This window comes from Microtus pennsylvanicus, chromosome X (assembly GCF_037038515.1).
Source record: "Microtus pennsylvanicus isolate mMicPen1 chromosome X, mMicPen1.hap1, whole genome shotgun sequence".
Classification (NCBI taxonomy): domain Eukaryota; kingdom Metazoa; phylum Chordata; class Mammalia; order Rodentia; family Cricetidae; genus Microtus; species Microtus pennsylvanicus.
In genome coordinates, this window is record NC_134601.1 from 119,990,100 (window position 1) to 120,015,636 (window position 25,537).

Sequence of the window (25,537 nt, forward strand, 5' to 3'; positions counted from 1 at the left end):
CTTTAGTTTTTTTTTTTTTTTTTTGGTTTTTCGAGACAGGGTTTCTCTGTGGCTTTGGAGCCTGTCCTGGAACTAGCTCTGTAGACCAGGCTGGTCTCGAACTCACAGAGATCCGCCTGCCTCTGCCTCCCGAGTGCTGGGATTAAAGGCGTGAGCCACCATCGCCCGGCTGCTTTAGTTTTGATAACATTAGTTATCCTTCATCTTCCAGAGATGATTTGAAGCAACTTACTAAAATATACACAACATTCTGCAAGAGAAATATTAAGAATTGGAGGAAAAGTTTATTGAGGGTGAATAAGACATCTAACGGCAAACCATCAGATATAGAACAGTATCGGAAGGTGGAAAGTAGGTGAGGATCTAAGCTTCTAAAGGGCCACAGAATGGAGGAAATGAAAATTATTTTACGATTTTATAATATTCATAAAAACCAATCGAGATTTGGGTTTTGAAAAACACTTCTTAACTCATACCCTGAGGGAAACTTCCGATTCCTTGCTGGGGCTCAGGAGCTAGACCCATTCCCTGTCTGACTTCTTCCTCACCTTCTTCCTCACCAGAGACAAAAGACTGGCACCTTAAAACAAAGGCCCGAGGTGGATTTCTGTGAGTTTGGGGCCAACCTGGTCTACATAGCGAGCCCCAGGCCAGCCCAGACTACATAGAGAGACCCTGTTTGGAGAACAAAAAGGTCTGGTAAGGCCCCCCTTCCAGTCCAACAAGATTAAGGACAAACCAGAACCTACCCCAGCCTTGTGGACCCCAGCCTCCCTGCCTTTGTGCAAACTGACCATTCCTAAACTGGGAAAGAAAGGCCCACTCAAAAACCCCTTGAAAGGTGTTGGAGAGGTGGCTCAGAGGTTAAGAACACTGACTGTCCTTCTAGAGGTCCTGAGTTCAATTCCCAGGAACCACTTGGTGATTCCTGTAATGAGATCTGGTGCCTTCTTCTGACCGTTAAAAATCCCACCCCTGAAATAGAGACTGGGCTTCAGCTTCCCAAGTCTCCCCATTGCTTTGCAGTTGTGCATTGTGTGTGTGCTGTGCTGTGTGTGTGTGTGTGTGTGTGTGTACTTCTTCATCTCCAATAAAAAAACCTTTTCTTCACCAGCTGCTTCTGTCTGCTGCTGTCTTCTCCCAATGCCCTGGAGATTTTCGCTCCTTTTAACTCCTTAACTGGCAGAGAAAACAAAGCCATTCAAGACCTCTAGACCATAACTCATGATGACGATGCGAGGTAAGTGGAAAGAAGGGGCCACAGATAGTGATCCCCGGGCCCCCTTAATGTAAATTGTTGCCACAATTGCAATAAATGAAATTCAGGAACTGTCCAAACTTTCCACTTCAGCTGAGTGCCTAGACCCTCAATAGCCTGGCTTAATTCAAAGTTGCATTTCGATTATCTTTCCCTGTCTGTCACTACAAAAGAATTTCATCTGTGTTGGTTGGCTAAATAACTTAATATGGGAAGTAATGTTTCCTTTACACCCAAAAGAAAAAAAATCCATGATCAATTGATCATGTCTGACATGGGCAAAAGAAAGGCAAGTGTCTGAAAATAAGATTTTACATCTCTGATTTATAGTGATGGGAGTCAAATGTATGTGTGCGCACGTGTGCACATGCATCTGCAGTCCACACAATTATTTCTCATTGTAAGGCTGTTGAGATGAAATTCAGATAGTAGAGGGTTCAAGTTCATTATTGTTGGCCAGGTCTCTGCATTGGAAACTCTGAGGCGTTGGGTAATTCATTTGCCTTTTGCATCAGTGAGAATGAGGGTATGCTTAAGATGCTGTTAGGAAGCCGAGACTATATAATTTAAAGGTTATATCACCTGATACCTCCCACCCACATTTGTAGAGGTTTGCATAAGAAATCTGTACAAAGAGGCCTAAACCTGACTGCCCAACTAGCAGCAAAATTGAGAATTAAGGCTGAATAATACTACTCCATAGAGCATGGTTGCAATAAATTCATGCTAGAAAAAAATGTCATGACAAAATTCTTAGAACTGCCCAGAGGCAAAAGCAATAGATGCAGTAATCGATATAATTGACTTTTATTTGTGATTCATGAAATGGGGCAGCTTCTCTTCTACAAAATAGCATTAAAGTTTGCACTGTGCAATAGCAGAACATTGGGTTTTGTAAGATGGAAATTGAGACCAGATTAATATACACATATAAACACACATGTGCATTCACATACACACACACAGAGTTGGCTAACATCAAGTGCCTTTAGTGTAGTCTTAGTAAGAGTTAATAAGTAGAAGAGATTTCCTTATCTTGAATGACTCAAGTCAACGGGAACCCCGGATTTTCTGGAAAAGCTGGGTTGTTGAGATCTATCTGCTTCCTTAAAATTTCCACTCAGTTGAGACATTTTGAAAGAGTGATTGCATTTTGCTATGGCATGTTTCCTGAGACCTCATGCAGGTTCTAAATCCAAAACAGCGGCCCTCTATAATCCTTACTTAACAAACCCGGGCAACAGTGGAAACATGCACATATTGGACAAAATGTCAGCTAAGTCTTGCTTTTAGGCTTCTAGTAGATGAAATTCATTATAGCATTTCCATTCCCAAGATGAGACACAGCTCATTGAAGAAACTGACCATTCAGTTCTTGTCTGAAAGCTGGGCATGGTGGCACACACCTTGACTTCCAGCACTTGGGAGGCCAGCCTCACCTACGTAGTCAGTTCCAGGACAACCAAGGCTACATAGAGAGATCTTGCAGTTATTGATTTATTTGGTTGTTTTCCAAGACAGGGTTTCTTTTGTAGCCTAGCTGTTGTGGAACTAGCTCAGTACATCTGACTGGCTTCAAACTCACAGAGATCCGCCTGCCTCTGCCTCCCAAATGCTGGGATTAAAGGCGTGCGCCACCACTGCCCAGTCAGAACTTGCTTTAAAAAAATCCTACCTTAGAAAAGTTGGCGGACTTTCATTTACCTGGTTTCTCTGAATTAATTTTTATTTCCAAGCAGTAGTGATTAACTTTCTGTGACTAACAAAAATGTTAACCTGTGAAAAATAAGACAAAGTTCATCACGATTATAGCTATTGATTAACTTACAAAATTTGATGAGCTTTTTTAATATCCCTGTATGTGATTTCCTCACCTAAAATGAGCATGGAATGAAATGCCAGGCAGGCCCCATACCCAGGAATAATTGGCCAAACCAAAATGGATTGAATGTGTGTGTTTGTTTGTTTTGATTTTTTTCTTTTTGGTTTTATTTGGGTTTTTTTTTTCGAGCCAGGGTTTCTCTGTGGTTTTGGAGCCTGTCCTGGAACTAGCTCTTGTAGACCAGGCTGGTCTTGAACTCACAGAGATCTGCTTGCCTCTGCCTCCCGAGTGCTGGGATTAAAGGCGTGCGCCACCATCGCCCGGCTCTTTTTGGTTTTTTGAGACAGGGTTTTTCTGTAGCTTTGGAGCCTGTCCTGCAACTAGCTACTGTAGACCAGGCTGGTCTCAAACTCACAGAGATCCACCTGCCTCTGCCTCCCAAGTAAGTGCTGGGATTAATGGCGTGTAACACTATCATCCGGCTTTGTTTTGAGTTTAATATTTGTAGATAGATCGATAAAGAGAGAGACAGGAAGACAGAAAAAGAAAGACAGGGAGAGAGAAAAAACAAAGTTGGATGGTTAGGGAAGTGGGGAGAATCTAGGAGGAGTTGGGGGGACGAGAAAGAATATGATAAAAAATATTAGATAACTAGGCAATGGTGGCGCACGCCTTTAATTCCAGCACTTGAGAGGCAGAGGCAGGTAGATCTGTGAGTTTGAGGCCAGCCTGGTCTTCGCAGCTAGCTCCAGGACAGCTAAAGCTACATATAGAAATCTTGTCTCAAAAACCAACACCCCTTAAAACTGTATAAAAATTTTGAATAAAAAAAGTGAGCATGGGTGAGGTGGAGACATCAAAATTGTAGCATTCCTTGTTGATCAAGGATATTGGAAACTGTTTTACTCTGAGCAGTGATGTGAAGAATGAACTGACAATGTCATTCACGGGACTGTCCTTCACCTCCGAGGTGTCAAGCTACTAGAAATTCACTTTTTGGCTTAAATTAGTCAGTTTAGTTTTGTGCAACTTTGAAACACTTTTGGGGTATGACATGCAAAACTGAGCCTGTGCTAGGGGAGGTTGACTTTGTAGAACTGGGAATTAAATTATGTGGAAAAGAAATGGATGTACTTGTGGGAGAGAAGTGCTTTGAGAACAATGGTTACATGAGCCACTTACAAATCTGTACCAAAAAAGCAAAGGAAAGACTCCTCAAAAGAGATGGTAATGAGGCAGACTTGGAACAATGGCTGGGATGTGTAAAGGCAAATAAAACCTCTCAGGTTCCATTTCAGGAGATCTTGTGTGGAGAAACACACAAGGACAGAGGTCTGCGAGAGCATTAGCAAGTAGCAGGAACAACTGGGAGAACTCTCAGAAGAGAATGGGGGTGTGGATTGGTGTAGATGCTTCTGAGAAAGCCAGGCTTGTTCAGACTTTAGGGCTCAGAGAGTTGAGATTCTCTCACACGCACACGGGAATGCTTAGGAGTATTTGGATGTCGAAATGGTATGAGTATAAACGACAAGGACAAAGGAAGGCAGGAAGGGCTTTTCAGGATGTTGGGTTCCAGTGTGCGCGTACTACCCATGGGCTTTTGAATCCATGTATGCTCAGGGCTCCAATAACCAGGAAACCACACTTTCTTCTCACTCATGTTAGTGTTGGACTCTAGCGTCCAAACACGGAGAAGGAGTCGCCCCCAGAGACCATCTCACACACCACAGCCAATGCAAAAGCATGAGGATTTTATTAATTCTGTCATGACAGGGTCCCCCAGCATTCGGGAAGCCGAGGGACCCCGAATAGCTGGTATAGTCAACTTTTAAAGGGGCCACAGAAGCAAGGGGGGGGGGCTGTTCTTTGACTATTCTGATTGGCTTATTCGAAAGGGCTATTCCTACAAGATGTAGGACTCTCAGACCCAGCACCACATCTACCTTCACAGTGCCATGCTCCTCACCATGATGATAATGGGCTAACCTCTGAAACTGTAAGCAAGCCACCCCAAATAAACATTTTCCTCATAAGAGTTGCTGTGGTTGGTGTCTCTTCACAGCACTAAAAACCCTAACGAAGACATCTGGTTTGTTTGTTTTGTTTGCCTATTTCTATAATGATATTTCATTTGTATTTTAATAAATAAAGCTTGCCTGAACATCAGAGCAAAACAGTCGCCCTGGTCAGCCTTACAGACCAGGCAGTGGTGACATATACCTTTAATTCCAGTAGCCATACTAGTTTGGCATAGAAACCTGGCGGTTATGGTGCACACCTTTAATCCCAGCATTAGAGAGGAATATAAAATGGGAGAAGACAGCTCTCAGGCTCAGTCTCATTCTGACAAAAAAAATGTCTTCATGAACTGCCAATATCCTACAGAGGAGAAAATAGTACTGTTTGAAAATGAGTGACTTGCCTAGTGGCACACCCCTTTAATCCCAGCACTCTGGAGGCAGAGGCAGGCTGATCTCTGGGTTAGAGGCCAGCCCTGGTCTGCACAGTAAGTTCCAGGCCAGCCAGGGCTACATAGTGAGACCCTGCTCAAAAAGAAAAGAAAGAGAAAATGACTAAGTCAAAATAGAATATTTTGCAGAATGGACAGAAATATCTTGGTTCCCTGTGTGTCTTAATTTAAAGCGAATAAAATCATTCCAGTTGTGGCAATGAAACAAAATAGATTCAGATTTTAAAGGGATATCTCTTGCTTTATTGTGGATAAATGGAGCCCTCCATACCCACATGTTTTTTATAACTTTACTGAGCTTTAAAAACATTTTATGCCACGAGTGGTGGTAGACACCTTTAATCCCAGCACTCAGGAAGTAGAGGCAGTTGAATCTCTGTGAGTCTGGGGCCAGTCTAGTCTATATAGCAAGTTCCAGGACAGCCAGTGCTATGTAGAGAGACCCTGTCTCAAAACAAAGAATAAAACAGCATTCTACATGAGTCAGAAAGGCAACAGACACATTTCTATTTTGTGTCACCTCATATTTTATTTTCTTCTGCACATGAGATCAATAATCATGTGCCCAGAAACTGCTATGGTATTAAAAACATGGTGAGATTAATGTATCTTTCCTGTCTCAGGATAATGACTGCCCTTTGAAAGCTTCCAGCAACAATAATCTAAAAATTTTCTTGATGTTCTCTATATTCTCAGTGTTTAGAAATAAATTTGATATGCCATGATTGAAATTTTTGTCATCATTAGCACAACGACTAAGAAGTTATTGAAGCTGCCTACATGAGCAGTTCATAAAGCAAGACAGCCTCTGGAAATTTGCTAATTAGATTTTGTACATTGATCTGCATCGGGTGGTGCAGGCCTGGTATCTTAGCTAGTCAGGAGTTTAGATCAAAGTTTAAGGACTGCTTGGCTATAGAGCAAGTTCAAAGTCAGCCTGGGCAACTTAATAAGCTCTGTTTCAAAATTGGGTATATAAGTGGCAGAGCATTTGCCTAGCACGTATGAGTTCCTGGGTTCGATCCCAGCATTGCAAAATAGACAGACAGACAGAAAGACAGATTATCAAGAGGAGGTGAGATGACAAGCAGGTAAAGTAACTGCTGCCTAGCCTAATGATTTAAGTTTGATCCCTGGAGCCTGTGCATAGCAGAAGAGGACAACCGACTTTTAAAAGTTGTTTTCTGACCTCCATATGCACTGGCCTGTGCACACGTGTACACATATGCACAAATTATGTAAACAAATGTAACAAATAGAATAATTGTAATCGAAATGAACAGCAAATCTGTGCAAAAGGTATATTGAGAAAGAAGAGCCCAGCTATCTAACTCTGCGTCCCCTGTATTTTACTGGGATCTTTATCAATCTACTTAACAACCAGTTTGCTTTTAGCACTTTCATTGTGACAACTAACTTATGGCTCCTCAGATTATTGGCAGCAAACTGAGAAAGAACCTATAAAAGTTGATATTATAAACGATTCCATTTTGGATTGCTGCAGATGGGTATTTCCTTGAACTGCCAGCTCCCAAATCATGATAGGGACACTTTTTATTAATTATGAAAGCTTGGCCTTAGCTTAGGCTTGTTCCCAAGTAGCTCTTAAAACTTAACCCATTTATATTAATTTACATCCTGGCACATGGTGTATTCCCTCTCCTCAGTACAGCACATCTGACTTCCTCCTCATCTCAACGGCTAATCTGTGGTGCCTCAGATTCTTTCTAGAGTGCCTATCCCTGCCTGGAAGTCTAGCCTATCCTATACTGCCTAGTTATTGGCTGTTCAGCTACAGTGCCTTAGGCAGGTGAGGTAGAACAGAAACACAGCTTCCCAGACTGTGATCAAATATCCTACAGCAGATTGTTGTTTCTGACTTGCTGTAGAAGATACTTTTTAGATAATTATTGGGATAGAGAGAAAACGTAAAACTGTACTTGTAAACTTAAAAATATTCATTTTTATTTAATGTGCCTCAATACATATCTGTCTGTAAGTGTACCATGTGTATACAGTATCTGAGAAGGCCAGGAGAAAGCACTGGAACTCCTGAAACTTGATTTAAAGATGGGTGTGAGCTACTATGTGGGTGCTGGTAGCTGAACCTGGGTGCTCAAGAGATCTGCCTACCTCTGCCTCCCAGTGCTGGGATTAAAGGTGTTCACCAGCGCGCCCAGCTGCAGCCAGTGTTCTTAATTGATGAGGCATCTTTCCAGCCCCAACTTTAAACTTTTAGAAAATAAAAATTGATCAGTAGAGACTGGAGAAATACCTCAGCAGTTAAGAGCACAGTCTGCTCTTCCAGAGAACCCCTGTGCCACAAAAGCCTGTAGCACCAGTTCCAGGAGATAGCTACCTTCTTTTGGCCTCTACAGCACTGCCTGCACACGGCACACAAACATGCATTCATACAAAACACACACACACACACACACACACACACATACACACATACATATATATATAAAATTTGATAATCTTATATTTTTGCAATCATTATGAGAAAGATAAAAATAAATGAACTTATTAACCAATTCAAGAATTAGAAAGAAAAATAAACATATAATGATCATAGAAATAAAGACTTATCAAATTATAAACTACTAATAAATCAGAAATCAAAATGGAATTGAAAACTAGACCCATGATCTTGCTCTTTCTCAGTTACAACATGAATAGGTAAATCTCTGTGAAGTGTAATGGAAAATGAGAGAAATTGATGCACACACTGAAAATTACCTAGCCCTGGTGGTGCTGATCTGTAAGTCTAGCTACTTAGGTGGCTGAGGCAGGAGGAATCAAAGTTCAAGGGCTGACTGGTTTACATAATGAGTACAAGGCCAGCCTGAACAAGTTAGAGAGACTCTGTGTCAAATTAAAAATAAATTTATAAAAAAAGGGAAAGAGAAGCCATTCACTTTTAATACTAGCACCCAAGAGGTAAAGGCAGATGGATTTCTGTGAGTTCAAGACCCTCTTGGTTCACATAGTGAGTTCCAGGACAGCCAGAGCTACATAGGGAGACCCTGTTCCTATGAATAAATAAATAGATAGATATGTAGATAATAAAAATAATATTGGGGAAAAAAAAGAACAGAAGAGATAGAATAGAGCTCCGTGGCTGAAACACAGAAAGTGTTGGAAGTGTTTCTTATCATTTTCAAGATGATTCTGTAAGGGCAAGGGGGAAAGTATTTCAAGCCTTGGTACTTGAGAACATGATATTCTACAAAGAAGATAAATTAAAAACAAAACAAAACAAACCCTACCGGGGAGAGGGACTAGAGAGGGCGCTTAGTGGTTAAGAGTGCTTGCTGTTCTTGCGGAGGATCAGAGTCAGGTTCCAGCACCCAGATCAGGTTGCTTAACACTGCCTGTCATTCCAGTTCCAAGGAAGCTCTAATTTGTGCTCTTCAGGCCTGGAACATGCAGGAAACATCATTACAAATAAAAAAGCCTGTCCTGGAACTAGCTCTTGTAGACCAGGCTGGCCTCGAACTCACAGAGATCCGCACGCCTCTGCCTCCCGAGTGCTGGGATTAAAGGTGTGTGCCACCACTGCCTGGCCTAAAATAGATATTTTTAAAAGCACTGTAGGACAAATTAACAGTGCTAGAATTAAAGTTGAAAGCACAGTTTGTTTAAGAGTTTAAATAATTTTCCAGGTGTGGTGGTGTGGTGGTGTGGTGGTGTGGTGGCTTCTTTAATTCCAGTATTTGGGAGGCAGAGGTAGGTGGACGTCTGTGAGTTCAAGATCACCTGGTCTACATAGTGAGTTCCAAGGCAGCTAGGGCTATATAGAGAAACCCTGTCTCAAAAAAAAAAAAAGACTTTCATTTAGCTGAGTGTGACAGCACACACCTTTCTGCCTTTAATCCCAGCACTCAGGAAGCAGAGTCGGGTGGATCTCTGTGAGTTTGAGGCCAGCCTGGTCTGCAGAGCAAGTTCCAAGACAGCCAGGGCTTCATATTGAGACCCTGTCTCAAAACAACAACAACAACAAAAAAACCAACCAAACAAAAGAGAGTTTAAACAATGCAAACAAGCTTATTTATACAGCAGCTGATTCAATCCTATGATCATATTGGGCTGATAGATAATGAAAAGGCAGCTGATTACTATGTAATGTAATGCAAGATGGCACTGTAGGAAAAGGTGGCTGTTGGGCAAGGCTGAAGACCTGAATTTGGTCCTTGGGTGGAAGTAATTGGATACTGAAAGTTTTTCTCTCATCTCCACACAAGAGCTAAGGCCATGGGCTCCCAATCCTGTCCCCTCCCCCTGCCTACACACACACACAAATAATAAAAAAGTAAAAAGAAAAGAAAACAACAACAAACAAATCTTTGGCGACCAGTAAAATGGCTCTCAGCAGGTAAAGGCACTTCCTGGGTTTTATCCCCAGAATCCATGTAAAGGTTGAAGGAGAGAATTAACTCCGCAAAGTTATTCTCTCACCTTGACATGTATACCATGGCACTGTACATGTGTGTCACCATACAATTTCCCATCATCATCATCATCATCATCATCATCATCATCATCATCATCATATAATTACAATAATTTTGGAGGCTGAGTAGATTGCTTGGTAGGTTAGAGGACTTATTATCTGAGTATTCAGACTTAGGTTCAAATCCCCAGAATCTATCTAAAAAGCCTGGCATGGTTGTACACTCAAATCTGTGTGCCCAGCACTGTGGTGGGGCAAAGACAGGAGGCTCATGGGCTTTCCTGACTAGCAGCCTGTCTCGTGGGCCAGAGAGAGCCCCTGCCTCCTATAGTAAAGACAGAGTGATAGAGAAGGATACCTACATTCTTTCTTCCCTGGAATTCATGAAACCACACACATACACCCACTCACACATGTGAACCCACTCATACATGTACATATACCACAGACATACAAAATATAAAAAGAAAGGAAAAATATTCATTGGTGTCTAGAGTTAAAAGTTACCATTATTCTAGGAAGCATCATTTTTAATGCAACTCGTCAGATTCTGTAGAATAGCACCATTCCTCCACGGATAGAAGAAGACAAGGTCCATGTTCAAGTTTCAACATCATGCCACCTTGTTCTGATTGCGCCACTATAATGAGTGAAAACAACATTTCCTCAGAACACACAAGAAGACCCACAACCGTCAGGTATGGTCATGCATGCTTATAATTGCAGTGCTTGGGAGTTGGAAGCCAGAGAATCAAGAGTTCAAGGTCATACTTGGCTATTCAATGAGTTTGAGGACAACCTGGGCTATATGACAGCCTGTCTCAAAAAAAGAAAAGAAAAAACAAAGTTTAAAACTAAGTAAAACGTGTGCCACTTATTAAAATACATCATCATTAGTCGTTCATGCTGGTGGTATTAGGTGTACTTAAAAACTTTTTGTTTCTCCATATTTTTTCTTTCAATTATTTTATGTGTATGAGTGTTTTGCCTGTGTGTATGTCTGTACACCATGTGTGTGCAGTGCCCGTAGGTATATATGTACCTAAGACAAAAAGATCACTGAGAAACAGTAATTGTTCAGAGAAGACTTTTTTCCTCGTTGGAAATGAATGTCGCACACTGGCTAAGATGCAGTATTTTAGTGTTACTGCAATCCTAGTCACATCCATGTAAGTAAGAGCATATGGGAACTTACTACTTTATGAAATGCAGGACTAAAAGCAAATCGAATCAGATATCTGTGTCAAACAGGCCTTTGTGCCCTGACTGAAATCTTTGTTAAGTCTCTGTCCATGTGTGGATTGACTTTTCCTTCTCAAGATAACTTTATCGACTTTTTTCAGGGTGGGAGTAGTTAGGTCAGCTCTTTGCTTAGGGAAATTTCCATGGCATCTAACAGGGCCATTGCTAGAATGGCTGGGCTGGCTGCCTCTTCCTCTGGGACAGCTTTTCCTCTCTCAGTGCCCTCGGTGCCAAGGTGGAGAAGATGGTTACAGCCTTCCTCGGTGGGTTGAGCTAACAGAAAGGGGCCTTCTCCAACCAAATCCCCCCTTACTATGTCTCTCCAAGTGCTACAGAAGTGTTTCTGTTCATAGCTTCCACTCTGATGCTTTAAAACCCAGATGCCCCACTTGACATCAGAGCCATGCAAGCTAATCTTCCCATTCCTGACCTTCCGTGAAGGAAGTACCATAAGGGGAGAGGGGAAAGCCCAGGCATAGAACCCTGCAGATTTTTATTGGCACTGTTGGTGGGATGCCCACCTGGGGAGAGCTTTTCATCCCTAGTATCTCAATCCTCAGAGTATCTCAGGGCCTGGTTGTAATTTCAGTTTTGGCCTATTAGGTCTAGATCTTCCAATAGGATTTGACCTATTAGGACACTGGTTCAGTATGATGGTGACAGGATTCAAGGTAGGTCAGGGTAGCTGGGAAAGGGACAGCCATTGCTCTCATTCCATTTGCTGCCAGTGACTTTAACACCCAGTTTCGTTGGTACCTCATATGTGAGATAATTGTAACCACTGTGAGGATTTGAGAAATAGTGCAGGGAGCCTAGTTCACAGTAAGCAGTTCTTAGCCACTGTTAAATAGTTGCACCAAACAATGCAGTAGCTAGCAACACGTGGCAACTTAAACTAAATTAAATTACAGTTTTCGTTGCAGTTCGCGCCCCCTTTAAGAGGTTACCTAGTGGCACCAGGACAGAGCATTGTCCATGGTGGCATCATCACCATCTAGTAATCATCGTATTGGACAGCAAGGCTTCATATCATTAACGCTGAGCTTAAGACAACAGCCAGACCTTCGGCTTCAACAGAACCGGCTCCTTGTTGTGGGGGGGGGGGGGTGGTGGAGACTGTTTATCAACCAACATTCTAGGAAGTGTTCCCCTTTCTAACCAGAGATGAAAAGGAGTTATATTTGTTTCCCTACTATGATAGCCTATCAGTGAAAGGACACAGTTTATGCCACAGAAAACCTCCAGAGAGGACTCGGTGCTCTCCACCACGAGCTTAACTGCAGGAGGCGTCGGGGAGGATTCTGATGATGTCAGCTGAGGAAACATTCTTCTGAGGTAGAGTTTGGGGAAAAAAAAAACAACTAACCTGTTTCCCAGATAGGTTTTCGTAAATGACTGACAGGAGATGGCCCGCTTCTATGGAAGTATTAACTCAACTGCTGAGTGTTAATTATTAAACCTTTTAGATGGTGGCTCGCTGATTTCTCTGATACCCTAATCCGGTTCACAGAATAGTTAAAGCAGCTTTAGGTGGAGAGGGGATTTTTTTCCCCCAGTTTGTCCTCTGTTTTTGACTCTGAAAGAATGCTGTGGTCGCTCTTGTTCCTGGTGACTGCTATTCATGCTGAACTCTGTCGTCCAGGTATGTAGCCTTGGAATTTAAAACGTAAATTAACAGCTTCCTAAGTGCTTGCGAGCTCACTGAGTGAAAAACAACCAAAGCGATTGTTTTTCTAAGTCTGCAGACATGTGGATTGAAAGTTGAACCTATGGCTCTTAGGAGTTGGAAAGAAAAGTGTAAATGATTTAATATGATTTCCATTAAAGCTGTAGAGGTACCAGGGCAGATCAACTGTAGTTCTTTGTTATGGTCATCTGGGCTATGTTAAACGGTCAGATTTACTGGGCTTTCTTCTCTCCGTTCATCCTAACTTACTGCACTTTGTTGTTGTTTCTCTCTGGCAGATGCAGAAAATGCCTTTAAAGTGAGACTTAGCATCAGAAGTGCTCTTGGAGATAAAGCAGTAAGTGACACACCTGACTGCTCATTTCAGGTTCTGTGTTCCTTGAGCCCCAGGCTTTCTCTAATAGATAGCACGTCCACATAGTGACCTTCTCTTGCGTCTTCAAGTCTAATCTTTTCTCAAAGCTCGATCACAGTAAAATGGGACTCCCCAATAGAAGGGGCTTACTTCTAGTACTTGATCGGTAGTGAGTGATTGAAAACAGGAGGGAAAAATTGTGTTGCATAAAACAGTTTTGAATACTTAAACCTCTCAATCCAGTAACATGGAGCAAAGGAGTCTGTCTGGTCTGATGTCCAGGTTGAATCTGCTCTTCACTATTGTGGAGGTTTAAATCTTGTCAGCCTGTGTTCTAGTCATCAAAAAGAAAGACTGGTGCTACCAACATAAAAATATTTTACAGTACAAAATTTTCCAGTTCTATGCAAAGCATTCAATTCTTCCCAACTCTGAAAGTGACAATATGGAAATTGTGCTTATGAAATCCTAGAAGTTAAAAATCCTCACAGAGCCTGTAAGGGCTGGAAGAATAGTAAAGATCATTGGATTAAGAAGATGGCATTGTCTATTCTAGTGTCGGCTTCCCAGTGTGCCCTGCATTTTATTTTAAACTAGTGGGTGATGTTGATGCCTCACACTATAAACAAACAAAACCCAGATTGCCAAAGGAATTCGGAGATATTCTATTTGCTGACCAACAAATTGCCTTATTTTTCGTTATTCGTCTGATAGGTAAGAGTTGTTATAATAGCAAACATTTAAGACATTTATTAAACATTTCTAGTGCGGACTATTAGAAGTGCTTGACTCCTATGAGCCTATTGAGCCCTTACCCTCTTGAGTTCAGGTATGCCCATTCTCATGCGATGAGTGAGAAAACACAGGTCCAAAGACATAATGTGACTCTTTGAAGATTTCAAGCCAGTAAATGGCAGAAGTGAGATTCAAATCCAGACCTTGCTCCCTACCAGTGTATAAGATTTCTTAGCCCAGGATCCTTGGAGTTGGCTGGATGCTGGGGATGCAATGGCAGCGAACACTGGGCTCGTCTGTGCCCTGCGGAGCTTACAATAGTGAGAGAATCACTTGTCCATTAAATACTCAGTAAACCCAATGCTAATGTGCCATCTTGACAAGTATTATGGGAAGGAGAGATATACAGGGGCTCTGTCCTTAGCAGGAACCTCAGTACCAGATACTTCTGCAATGTCTAAAGTGACCATGAACAGACCCGCGGGGAGAGAAGAAGGAATGGCAGAGGGCCATCACGTCTGAACACAGCAATTATCACAAGGAGGAGCTTAGTGAGCACGAAGGATGGGAGGACGATGTCTGGAACTGAAGCTGGGAGGAAGAACATGGCATTTGAGGACCTTGAAGGGAAATATGTGCTATGGCGGTGCACGTGGGGGTCGGCTGGGGGGGGTTCAAGACAGAGGAACTTAGAAAATGCTGTTGAGAGGCCAAGTTCACTGTGTGAAACAATATGAAGGTTGGTGAGGAATTTCGAGAGAGCTGTCTGTAAAGTGGTGGCACTGAAAGGCAGATATTGGAGGGGTTAAAATAAATAGGGTAAGTTGGGGGTGAACATGCAGGAAAGTATAGAAATTTGGCGGGGCAGGAAGCTGGGGTTGTACTTCAGTTGCTAAAGTGCTTGCCTAGCGTGTGTGAGGCTCTGGGTTCCATCTCTGTCATCCCGTAAACCAGGCCTGCTAGCACTCAGGAGGTGGAGGCAGAAGGCTCAGAAGTTCACAGTCATTCTTCATTACACAGAGCTTGAGATGTGTGAAACCCCATGTCAAAAGAAAGAGTACAAAAGAATTCTGGCCAGGAAAGGTTGGAGAGAAGATCAAGCAGAGCCATAGGTTTTGCTGTTGGTTCAGTGGGAACAAGTTGAGCAGGAGTAAAGTCAGTGGACAGGCTCCAGCTGGACTTGAGTACACAGAAGAAACTGCTTCAAGCCCGAGAAGCCAGAGAAGGGAGGAGGAGAGAAGCATTCCTAGCGCGCCAGCCCGTGGAGATTAGCCATTATCAGGAGAGAAATGTCTGGCACTTGAGGAGAGGAAGTGGCTGGGAAGTGTGTTGGTGGTGGAAGTTTTGTTTCTTTGTTTTAGGAGGAGGAGGGAGTTTAAATTGACAAGCGGAGACAGTGTCTTTAAATGACAAGGGCAGGGGTCAGGGATTTAGCCCGGTGGTAGAGTGCTGGCCAAGCAAGTGAGAGGCCCCAGGTTCAGTCTTCAGCTCAGGGGTTGGAGGGGCTCTAAAACCCAAAGCATCCAGTGAGAGTCGAGGGAGCAGGGAAAGTGTTTGCTTGCGGGAGGGGAATAGGAGGTTTGGAGCGGTCTTGGGACAGACAATTGTCTTGAGATAAAGAACTTAGGAGAACTCTAAGAGGTGAGCAGGTAATTTGGGGGTAGGGCACCGTGAATTTATAATTAAACAACAAACCTTGTTTTGTGGCTTTCTTATTACTTTTAATCATTCAACTAAAATGTGAAGCTTCAGCATCCTTAGATGTAGGCAGAAAGCACATAAGGCTATACAAGCCTTCTTGTACGTCTCTGAGTGCTAGTTTGGTCTCTGGACTGTAAGGCTTAGTAACTCTTTCCTTATCCTTTCTTCAGTTGGACATTTTTGTTAATTACCGTTATGTGTTGCTTGCTTTGCCTGGAAACCGTCTCTGACGCACTCTGAAAGGCATAGCAGAAATGTGACACGGGCAATACACAGGCTTTGAGTCTTTTCCTCCGCTCGAGCTGCTTCTGCGGGCTCAATACCTGACACAAAGGAGCCCTAGTTTGTCCCCTCCTGATGCCAATAGCTGTGAGCTCTACTCTACGACTTAAACTGCACTCCTGCTGATGGAGCTCATGCGCACTTTGTAAGGGACACTAAGGAATCCTCTCTGAGATCCAAAACGCAGTTTAAAGCCATGTTCTGGCAAGTTCTGACTAGCGCCTTAATTTCTGTCTGGTACACATTCTCCTTTATACTTGACCAAGCTCCTTCCCCATCTCTACTTCCTCACAAGAAAGCCTCCCGTGTGTGTATAAATGTATGCACACTTGTAATATTGTATATATAATTATATACATATGCAATATATATGTATATTTATTTTTTAAAAGTTAAGATTCTGTTTTATTTATGTGTGTTTCTGTGTGTGTTTGTGTGTATGTGGGTGTCCATGGAGATCAGAAGAGTGTGTCAGATCCCCCAGAGCGGGAGTTACAGGTGATTATGAGGCACCTGATGTGGTTCTTGGCACTGAACTCAGGTCCTCTGGAATAACAGTATGTACACTTAGCTCCTAAGCCATCATCTCTCTAGCCTTATATGTGTAATTTTTATTAGACAAGGTCTCAATATGCAGTTTGGGCTGGCCGGGAACTCTTTATGTAGACTAGGCTGCCCTTGAGCTTACAGTGATTCTTCTAGGGCCCTCTCCCTCCTGGGTCCTAAGATTATTGTAAGCCACTGCTCGGCAAGTGGACAGGGTTTTTGTGGACGCTATTTTGTTTTTGTGATGCCAGAGGTCAAATTCAGGACCTCATAAATGCAAGGCAAGCATTATACCAACCAAGCTATTTCCGTAGCTAGCCCCGAGTGATGTTTGTTTGCTATTTTAACTGGATCACTTTTTATTTATATTTTGTGCTCAATTATTTTATTAGACTATATCATTAAAAAGTAAGATCTATTGCCAGGTGATGGTGGCTAACGCTTTTTATCCCAGCACTGGAGAGGCAGAGGTAGGTGGATCTCTGTGAGTTTGAGGCCAGCTGGGTCTACAGAGTGAGTTCCAGGAAAGCCAGTACTACACGGAGAAACCTTATCACAAAAAAAAGAAAAAAAAAAGAAAAAAAGTAATATCTTTGCCCTGAAATATTTAATACTTTTTAAACTTTCATGGTATGATATAAAATAAAAAGTTAATATGAAGTAGGAAAAAGTGGGGATATTTGAGGAGTTGGAAGGAAGGTAGGGTAGATTTAATTAAAACGCCTTACACTCTTGTACAAGCTTCTCAAATAATGTTTTTTCAAGTTCACTTTAAAATATCGAAGGAGGGGCCAGGTAGATGGCTCAATAGGCAAAGGCACTTGACATCAAGCCAAATAATCAGAGTTTAATCCTCAGGACCCGCCCACACGGTGCAAGAAGAGAACTGATGCCTCAAGTTATCCCAAATCACCCCACATTATCTGACTTCTACACATGTGTGCGTGCACACAAAAAACACACACAAAGTAAATAAGTACAAATATAATAAAAATATTTTAAAAGATTGAAGGAAGTAACTGGGCATAATGATATGCATCTGTAGTTCCAGCCCTTGGGGGGTTGGGTGGGTGGATTGCTTAAGTCTTCAAGTTCAGAACCAGCCTGGCTATAGAGTGAGACCCTGTTTCAGAAAAAGGGAAACCAGATTGAAAGACTATTTCAGATAATGTCTGAGGTTGGTATTAAAATACAACATTTAGTGTTTGCATGTGACCTAAAGGGAGACGAAGTTTTCTTCTTGATGGCATTCTGCTGCAGCAATGTTAGACAGGACTGAGAGAAAGGGCTTAAATAGAAGTGAGTGAAGAAAGTTTCAGTACTACCGCGGAATTTATGGGATGAGGGAGATGGCTCTGTGAGTAAAGAACCTACTGTGCAACCATGAACAGCTGAGTTCAGATCCCCAGCTGTGCCCCATCTCCAAACAAGAAAAGCTTAGTGTTGTGGTAGGTGTCTCTAACTTCAGGGCTGGGACTGAGGACAAAGACAGGAGGCCCTTGGGGCTTTCTAGTCAGTCAAAACAGGAAGCTCCAGGTTCAGAGAGAGACCACATCTCAAAATAAGGTGGAGTCAGGTGTGGAGGCACAAAGCTTTAATTCCAGAACCTGGGAGACAAAAGTAGGCACATTCCTGAGTTTGAGAGTAGCCTGGTCTACATGCCTAGTTCCAGGCCAGCCAGGGCTACATATCAAGACTGTGTCTGAAAATAAACAAACAAAAAATGTGGAGAATAATAAAGAAGACACTCAACATCTGCAACCTCTGGCCTTATTTGCATGTATGGGCAAGTATACCTGCATACATGCATGCACAAACACGAACATGCATTCACATACACCACCCATGGATCCACACAAATAAAATTAAGTTAAAAATTTAAAAAGAGTACAAGGTATACAGACATTATGAAGGTATTTAGTATAAAGGTAAAAATAAAATGCTGTGAATCCCCAAATGGCTGCAGCAGGCCATGAAGACAGATGGGCATGCCATGCAGAGTGAGGTTGGATATTTATTTAGTGGATTATGGAAGGGAAAGAGGAGGAGAAGAGCAGAGAGAGGGGGAGAGGGAGAGAGGGGGGAAGGAAGGGACTCAGGCTAAAACCTGATCAGTTTGCCTGGGGGAGGGGGGGATGTAGCCTGTCTCTTAAAGGAACAGGACAGATCATTACATTTAGGAAAAAAAGAATATACCCTTCTTGTCTAGAGATGGTAATCAGGGGATACATTTCCTGCTGTTGCTTAGGGGTCATCTCATTTTATTTACAGTTCCTTCCTTCAGAAGATGGCAAGAGCAGCAATGATAAAATATGATTTTCTGTCTCAGTATGAACCCAGATCTTAACAATATTCTCATGATATATCAGGATGAGTTGTAGAATTATCAAATTTGTTGACATATTAGTGGCAGTACAGGGTCAAGAAAAGAGAGTGCAGCAGGAAACATACCAAACTTGGCACTATAGAATGTCTAAGAATGTGAGTTCCCTGGATCTCCAGTGCATGAGAAACAGATGGAGGTGGGGGAGAAAGAAAACAAGAAAGAGGGTGATGGGACGCACTGCACAGCCCCCCCCCTTCACTTATATTCTCCTTTTCCCTTTTCTTTCAGTATGTCTGGGGCACAGATGAAGAATATCTCTTCAAAGCAATGGTAGCATTCGCCATGAGAAAAGTTCCCAACAGGGAAACAACAGAGTAAGCCAACAGCATGACATCTCAAGTTTGAGATAATGCATTATTTTAATTTTCTAGCTTGAGAATAATTTAGTAACCCCCGAAGGACATCTTGTGGGAGTTGGTCCTCCCCTTCTATGGTGTGGGTTCAGGGGGTCAAATTTAGAACCACAGACTTGGCAGCAAGTGTCTTTACCAACTGTGCCATCTCTCCAGCCCTTGCTTTGCTTTGAGAATCTCTATGTAATCTTGCTTGGCCTGGACCGCCCAGCTTTACCATGGGTGCCAAACTCAGGTTCCCATGATCTTGTGGCAAACACTTTAAGAACTAAGCTAGCTTCCCAATTCCCACATGTGTATACTTGAAAGCAATACATTCTCAAAAGCTTTTTGTAAAGAAAGTATATAAAAAGACAAAAATTTCCCCTAAATTCTCTTCATGCATTATCAAATTATAAAGAAAAATTTATTTAATGCATTTTAAATTTATTCTTTGAAAATTTCACACATTTATGCACTGTATTTTGATCATATCTATCCATCATTCCCTCCCTCACATTTCCGCTAGCATTAAAATTTTTAAAAATAAAAATAATGGAGGTGGGTAGAGGGCTCAGCAGTGAAAAGTGTACATTGTTCTTGCAGAATACATCAGTTCCATTCCTAGCTCCCACAAAGGGCAGCCCACAACTTCCTGTAACTCCAGCTCTAGAGGATCTGCTGCCCTCTTCTGGCTTCTTTGGGGGCACCTGCATGCATGTGAACAACAATCACACCCACATATGTACATATACACAATTAAAAATAAATCCATCTAAATAAAAGAAGGTGCTAACATTGCAAAAGGTTAAAGGGAAAGAAAGCACTTACTGTGTCACAGGGCTAAGTGGAGTGTCTCTTCTTGGCTAGCTCTCTTTGCAGCAAGTTCTGCACTTTATTGTGTCCTGGCACTGCAACTCCCTTTACATGCCTACATTTCATCTGCTTCATGACTTTGTTCAACTAAATGATTCTGTTGTTGGGCAAAAGTGATGAGCTACAGAACATTTCAGAATTTGAGGAATTCGCCTTTAGAAAGTTTTCCTTCAGGACCTGGGATATTGTGGTGGTCTGTAGCTTATTTGAAAGGTGATTCGGTTTTCAATGAACACCCAGGCTACATAGAAGTTTTTATTGCTCATCATAAATTCCTCAAAATATCAAACAAGACCACTGAAAGTTTTTCTGTGAAGGGCAAAGGTGACAGTGTGAGGAATACGTTTTCCTTCATTTGGTCTGTGGGATCAGCCTAAGGAAGCACATTGCTGTAGTGGCAGTCACAGGAGTGCCTTGTCCTGAAAGCCCGCTGTCTGCTTGTAATAGGTCCGACAGAAGTAACAATATTCTCAAGAGATACCTATGCCTCTCAATTTGACTACCTGACTATCGAAACAAAGCCCCCACCCACCAAAGAAATGGGAATTTTGGGCTGGTTGGTGATAGTGCAGGCCTTTAATCCCAGCAGAAGCAGGTGGATCTCTGTGAGTTCAAAACCAACCTGGTCTAGAGAGAAAGTTCAGGATAGCCAGGGCTACACAGAGAAACTCTGTCTTGACACCCCCCCCCCCTTCAAAAAAAGAAGGAAAAGAAATGGGAATTTCCCTAGGAATCTCATGATGGGCAAAGGAAAAGGCACTAGCCGAGTGGGGAGCTTGTCTTCTGGAAAGAGATTTCACATAGTTTTTAACTATTTGTCTGACCATCTTAGAGGATGAGACTGAAGCCCAGATAAGGATGGGCCAGTAATAGGCAGGACCACACCATAGCAGTGGCTGTTAGATGTGCCTATCCTTGGCCCTCCTATTAAACTATTGATCTCACTTTAGGACCCCAAGATGGACTTTGGGGCTTCCTTGGATCTCTTTGTCTCTTTTTCAATGTGACCATGTTAAAAAAAATCCCCCTTTCTCCTTTCTTCTTTTAATTTGACTCTTTTAATTGATTTTTCAAGGATGGGTATTTGGGCTTGACTTGGGGCATAGGTTCTGACTCCGTTTCCAATATCATTTAAGCAGGATTTACGCAACAGGAATTCCAAAGTGTTCTAAGTTGTTTTCAAGAAAACTGTAATTTAGTTAGAAATTTAGTCTAGTTTTCAGGCAAACAGATATTTAACTACTTATTACACAAACAAGGCTTTTAAGATAATTTGTCACTTTTAGCAAGATAGGTATAAGTCTATTGCAGGCATTGCTTTCTCTTTATAAGAAGCATAGAGCATGTAACAAATTTTGTGCTCTACTTAACTATCCAAGGATAAGTCTTGTGACCTAAAAAGGAATAATGCGTTCTTGTATCCATGGAAAGGCAAGGGGATTACCTGTCTCGTGCTTGCAGCCCAGCTCACTTTTAGTCCTGATTTTCAGAAACAATAGCCTAATTCTTACCACCTGTTGGCTTCGTCTGGTCTCATTGATGAAAAGTAGCTATGGAGCCAATTTGCAGAGAATTACTTTCAGGTCAGTGTTTCATACATTTAAGGGGACAGAGGAACATTGGTGGCTTCTTTTTGGTGAGTTGCTAAAAGAAGCAATTCATGTAGATGTCACTGGCCAGGGGCTGGAGAGATGACTCAGTGGTCAAGAGCAGTTACTGCTCTTGTAGGGGACCCAGTTTTAGTTTCCAGCACCCACACGATGGTTCACAACTATTCATAACTACAGTTCCAGGAATCCGATGCCCTCTTCTGACCTCCATGGGCACCAGGACGTGCATGGGTGGGGAAAGGTGGAAAGAAAAAGACCAGTAACCCAACTCATCATGGCCAAATTAATTAAAGCAAGTTTATTTTTTAAATTCTTGTGCATGGGCTGCCTCCCCCTAAGGCAGGGTTCCAGAGGTCAGCATTGGATGTAAGGAAGACAAGGCTGTTATAGCTCGGGGGTAGGGGAATTCCAGGTGGAGGATTTGATGGGCAAAAGTGGTGGGGCTAGAGGAGCAGAACATAAGCATGACAAGTTAGTCCCAATGAGCTCCTGAAACAATGAGATGGTTGCAAGGTGGGCATAACAAGGTAGTCATAACAATAGGTAGTCGTAACAAGGTAGACATAGGTCATCGTATAACCTTTTGAAGCAAAGGCATGGTTGTCATTCCTGGAACAGGCAGTACAGAATTATTTGTACTGAAGCCCAATCCTTGAGAAACAGAGGTTTAATCATAAACAGGAATGAACCTAGTTTGTCTTTACTATAAGATGGCTTTTAAGCCTAAGATGGAGGCAGGCTGGTTCTTCAGTACACATATACATACACACTGGCAAAACACTTAAAAGAAAATCATCAATCAGTCATTGTTTAGAATGATTGCTAAAATAAACTCTAATAGTTTCATTAGACCAATCCATACTTAAATTGTGGGAATTATAGAATTTATATTTAGTTGTGATAAAAGTATTCATTTTTTTGTTTGCTTTTCTAGACAGGGTTTATCTGTGTATCTTTTTTGCAGCCTGTTCTGGAATTCACTCTGTAGACCAGGCTGGCCTCAAACTCAGAAAACCCCCTGCCTCTGCCTCTGCCTCCTGAGTGCTAGGGTTAAAGAAGGCGTGCAGCGCCACAGCATCTTTAAAATTTTGTTTTCTCTCTGTGTGTGTGTGTGTGTGTGTGTGTGTGTCCTCAGTGGCCGGAAGAGGGCGCTAGATTCCTTGGAGCTGGTGTCATAGGTGGTTATGAGCTGCCTGGTTTAGATTCTAGGAAGTGATCTTCAGGCCTTTGCTAGAGCTACAAGTGTCAGTAACCACTGATCCACTTCTCTAACCTCTATCCGTTTGTTAAAAATATGTAGTTCTTATTTTAGCAGCTTCTACTATGTGGTTAGAGAATATGCACCCCTTCCCTCTAATAGAATTATCTGGCTTAATCGTGCTGAGTTCTTTCTTTCTAGTAGTATATGGGATAATATTCCTTTGGTAGAATGTGTCATATTTATGTTATGCATTCCTCTTTATTGATAAACGTTTACATTGTTCCGATTCTCTGCTTCAATGAAGAGGGCTACAAGGACTGTCCTCATCAGTGTTCCTATTTACTGTGTGTGCACATAAGAATTTTTGGTAGCTACACTATGTCTTCTAGAAAAGACTTTCAATTAACGATCCAGAGTGGCTCGACCCATTGTCTTTTTTGTAGCTTCTTGGGATTTCATTTCTATGCCAGTCCTTGGTATTATTTAAATTTAAATTTGGGGATGGGGATGGAGAGATGGTTGAGCAGTTATGAGCATTTTCTGTTCTTCTGGAGGACCTGAACTGGGTTTCCCAGCAGCTCACAAGCATCTGAAACTGCAGCTCCAGTTGCTTGGACAGCATCTTGTGGCCTTCAAAGGCACCCAACCCTAACCTTAACCCTAACCCGCTCACAAGTGAATACACTCATACAGACATCTAAATACAATTTAAACACATGTTTTAAAAATGTTTGGAAATTTGAAAAGTTTAAAATAGCTCATTTAAAAATCATTTTACATGTTTTGATTGTTAGTGAGGGCAAATAACAGAATTATTCTTAGCCTAATACAACCTGAAAAAAGAAAAAAGAAAGAAAAGCAAAGAAAGAAAAAGCAAAGAAAAGGTAGAACTACATTTCCTTAGTCTTCACTTCCCTAAAGTGGAAATATTTTTTGGCAAGCATACTTTACTTCATTTTGATCATATTTGGTACTTATTCTATAGAGCCACACATTTTGGAATACTGAGCTTGACAGTTTCTTGCCAGCAGAGGTCAGAATTGTTTTATGGTTCTCAGTGCTTGCTTGCTTCCTTATTTATTTATTTTTGACTTCTTATCCCCATGATTTTGAAATGCCTGGAGACGCTGTTGGTTGTCTCTACCGTTTCCTACTGCTTGAGAGCCCAAGGATGCTGCTTCCCTTAAGGGACAATAAATAATCTGGTCCCAAGCCTCAACAGTGCCACTAACAGAAACCATGGTATAATCCTGGAGGGAAAAATGATAATCTCAAAAACAAGATGATAAACTTGAGGATAGTTAGACTTTTATTACTCTATAAGGACAAACTATTAATTACACAAGGTGGGCATAATAGGTCTTTGGTTTTGGGCAGATGAAAGGAGTAGGTTGGCAAGGGAAAGGGAAGGTTTTGATACCAGCAAGGTCTCTACTGTGGGTTCCTCGGGGCAAGGGAAGGTTACCTGTGAGGCCCACCAACCCTAGAGTTAGGGTAGGATACAAGGGCTGGGGCCTTGAGTATGAAGAGGCAGGAAAGTAATTCTCTCTTAGGCCAAGGAGGCCAGTATGGTGGGTATGCTCAGAGTACAGTGACCCCCCCCCCCTTTAAGTCCCCAGATCCCTGGCAACACTGAATCTGCTTTTAGCTGTCCCGTAGAAGTTCTGAGAAGAAGGTATCCTGGATTGCAGCTGGTTGGACAGCTGAGTGAAGGCTGAAGGAAGGACTCACAGAGATGCTTGTCCTGAAGCAGGACTTATGTACAGAGGCCTGGGCCTAGGCAGGAAGGGTACTCTATTTCTGGTGAGCAGCTTGAAGGCAGATGGCCTGGTCTTGAGGCTCTGCTTCCTTCTCAGAAGGCAAGCATGACCAGTCCTTTAGTGAAGCCGCAGGGGCAGCCTCTGGGGACCACGGCTTGGACTTGGAGCAGAGGAGGTGGCTTTCTGAGCACTCTGGTGAAGCTGAAGCATGTGACCCTGGGATCAGAGGGCCTGGTCGGGGCCAGAGGGGGTCCCTGCTTTCTGGCAAAGTGCCCCTGCAAGATCCTCTGCCCACCTGCTTTATGTCCAGGTACCTGAGCTGGTACCTGCTCAGTTGCCCATCTCAGGAGGGAGCAGGTGGTTTAGTAGCTTTTGAGAGGGTGGTTTCCCTCCCGACATCTGAGGGCTTGGCCAGCAAAACACACAGGACTGGAGGGACTGGTAGTTGGGCTTAGGGCACAAGCAAAACACGAAGGAGGCCAGGGACCCTCTGCCTACCTGACCGGCCAGGTTGGTGACCACAGACACAGTGTCATCAGGAGCTGCTACTGTTTAGAGCAGTGGTTCTCAACCTTCCTAATGCTGCAACCCTTTCATATAGTTCCTTATGTTGTGATGACCCCAACCATAAAACTATTTCCATTGTTACTTCATAACTGTGGTTTTGCTACAGCTATGAGTTGTAATGTAAATATCTGATATGCAGGATATCTGATACGTGGACAGTGTGAAAAGGTCATTTGACTCCCAAAGGGGTCATGACCCACAGGTTGAGAACTACTGGCTTAGCTTCTAAAGGGCACAAATAAACCTGTACT

The 25,537-nt window shown here is 42.5% G+C and overlaps 1 protein-coding gene across 3 annotated transcripts in view; it reads left to right on the forward strand.

Moving 5' to 3' along the window:
- Window positions 1-1,131: 1,131 nt before the first annotated feature.
- Cltrn (collectrin, amino acid transport regulator) overlaps window positions 1,132-25,537 on the forward strand; it is a 39,820-nt gene continuing 15,414 nt past the window's right edge. The window contains exons 1-4 of one of the 3 annotated variants that reach the window (XM_075957418.1): window positions 1,132-1,240; window positions 12,450-12,583; window positions 13,214-13,272; window positions 19,169-19,254. In XM_075957418.1, the coding sequence (XP_075813533.1) occupies window positions 19,208-19,254 (47 nt within the window). In that variant the 5' untranslated portion in view covers window positions 1,132-1,240; window positions 12,450-12,583; window positions 13,214-13,272; window positions 19,169-19,207. Of the gene's footprint in view, window positions 1,241-10,586; window positions 10,705-12,449; window positions 12,584-12,651; window positions 12,891-13,213; window positions 13,273-19,168; window positions 19,255-25,537 lie in introns of those variants that run through there. The other 2 variants (XM_075957419.1, XM_075957417.1) reach the window with 2 other exon arrangements.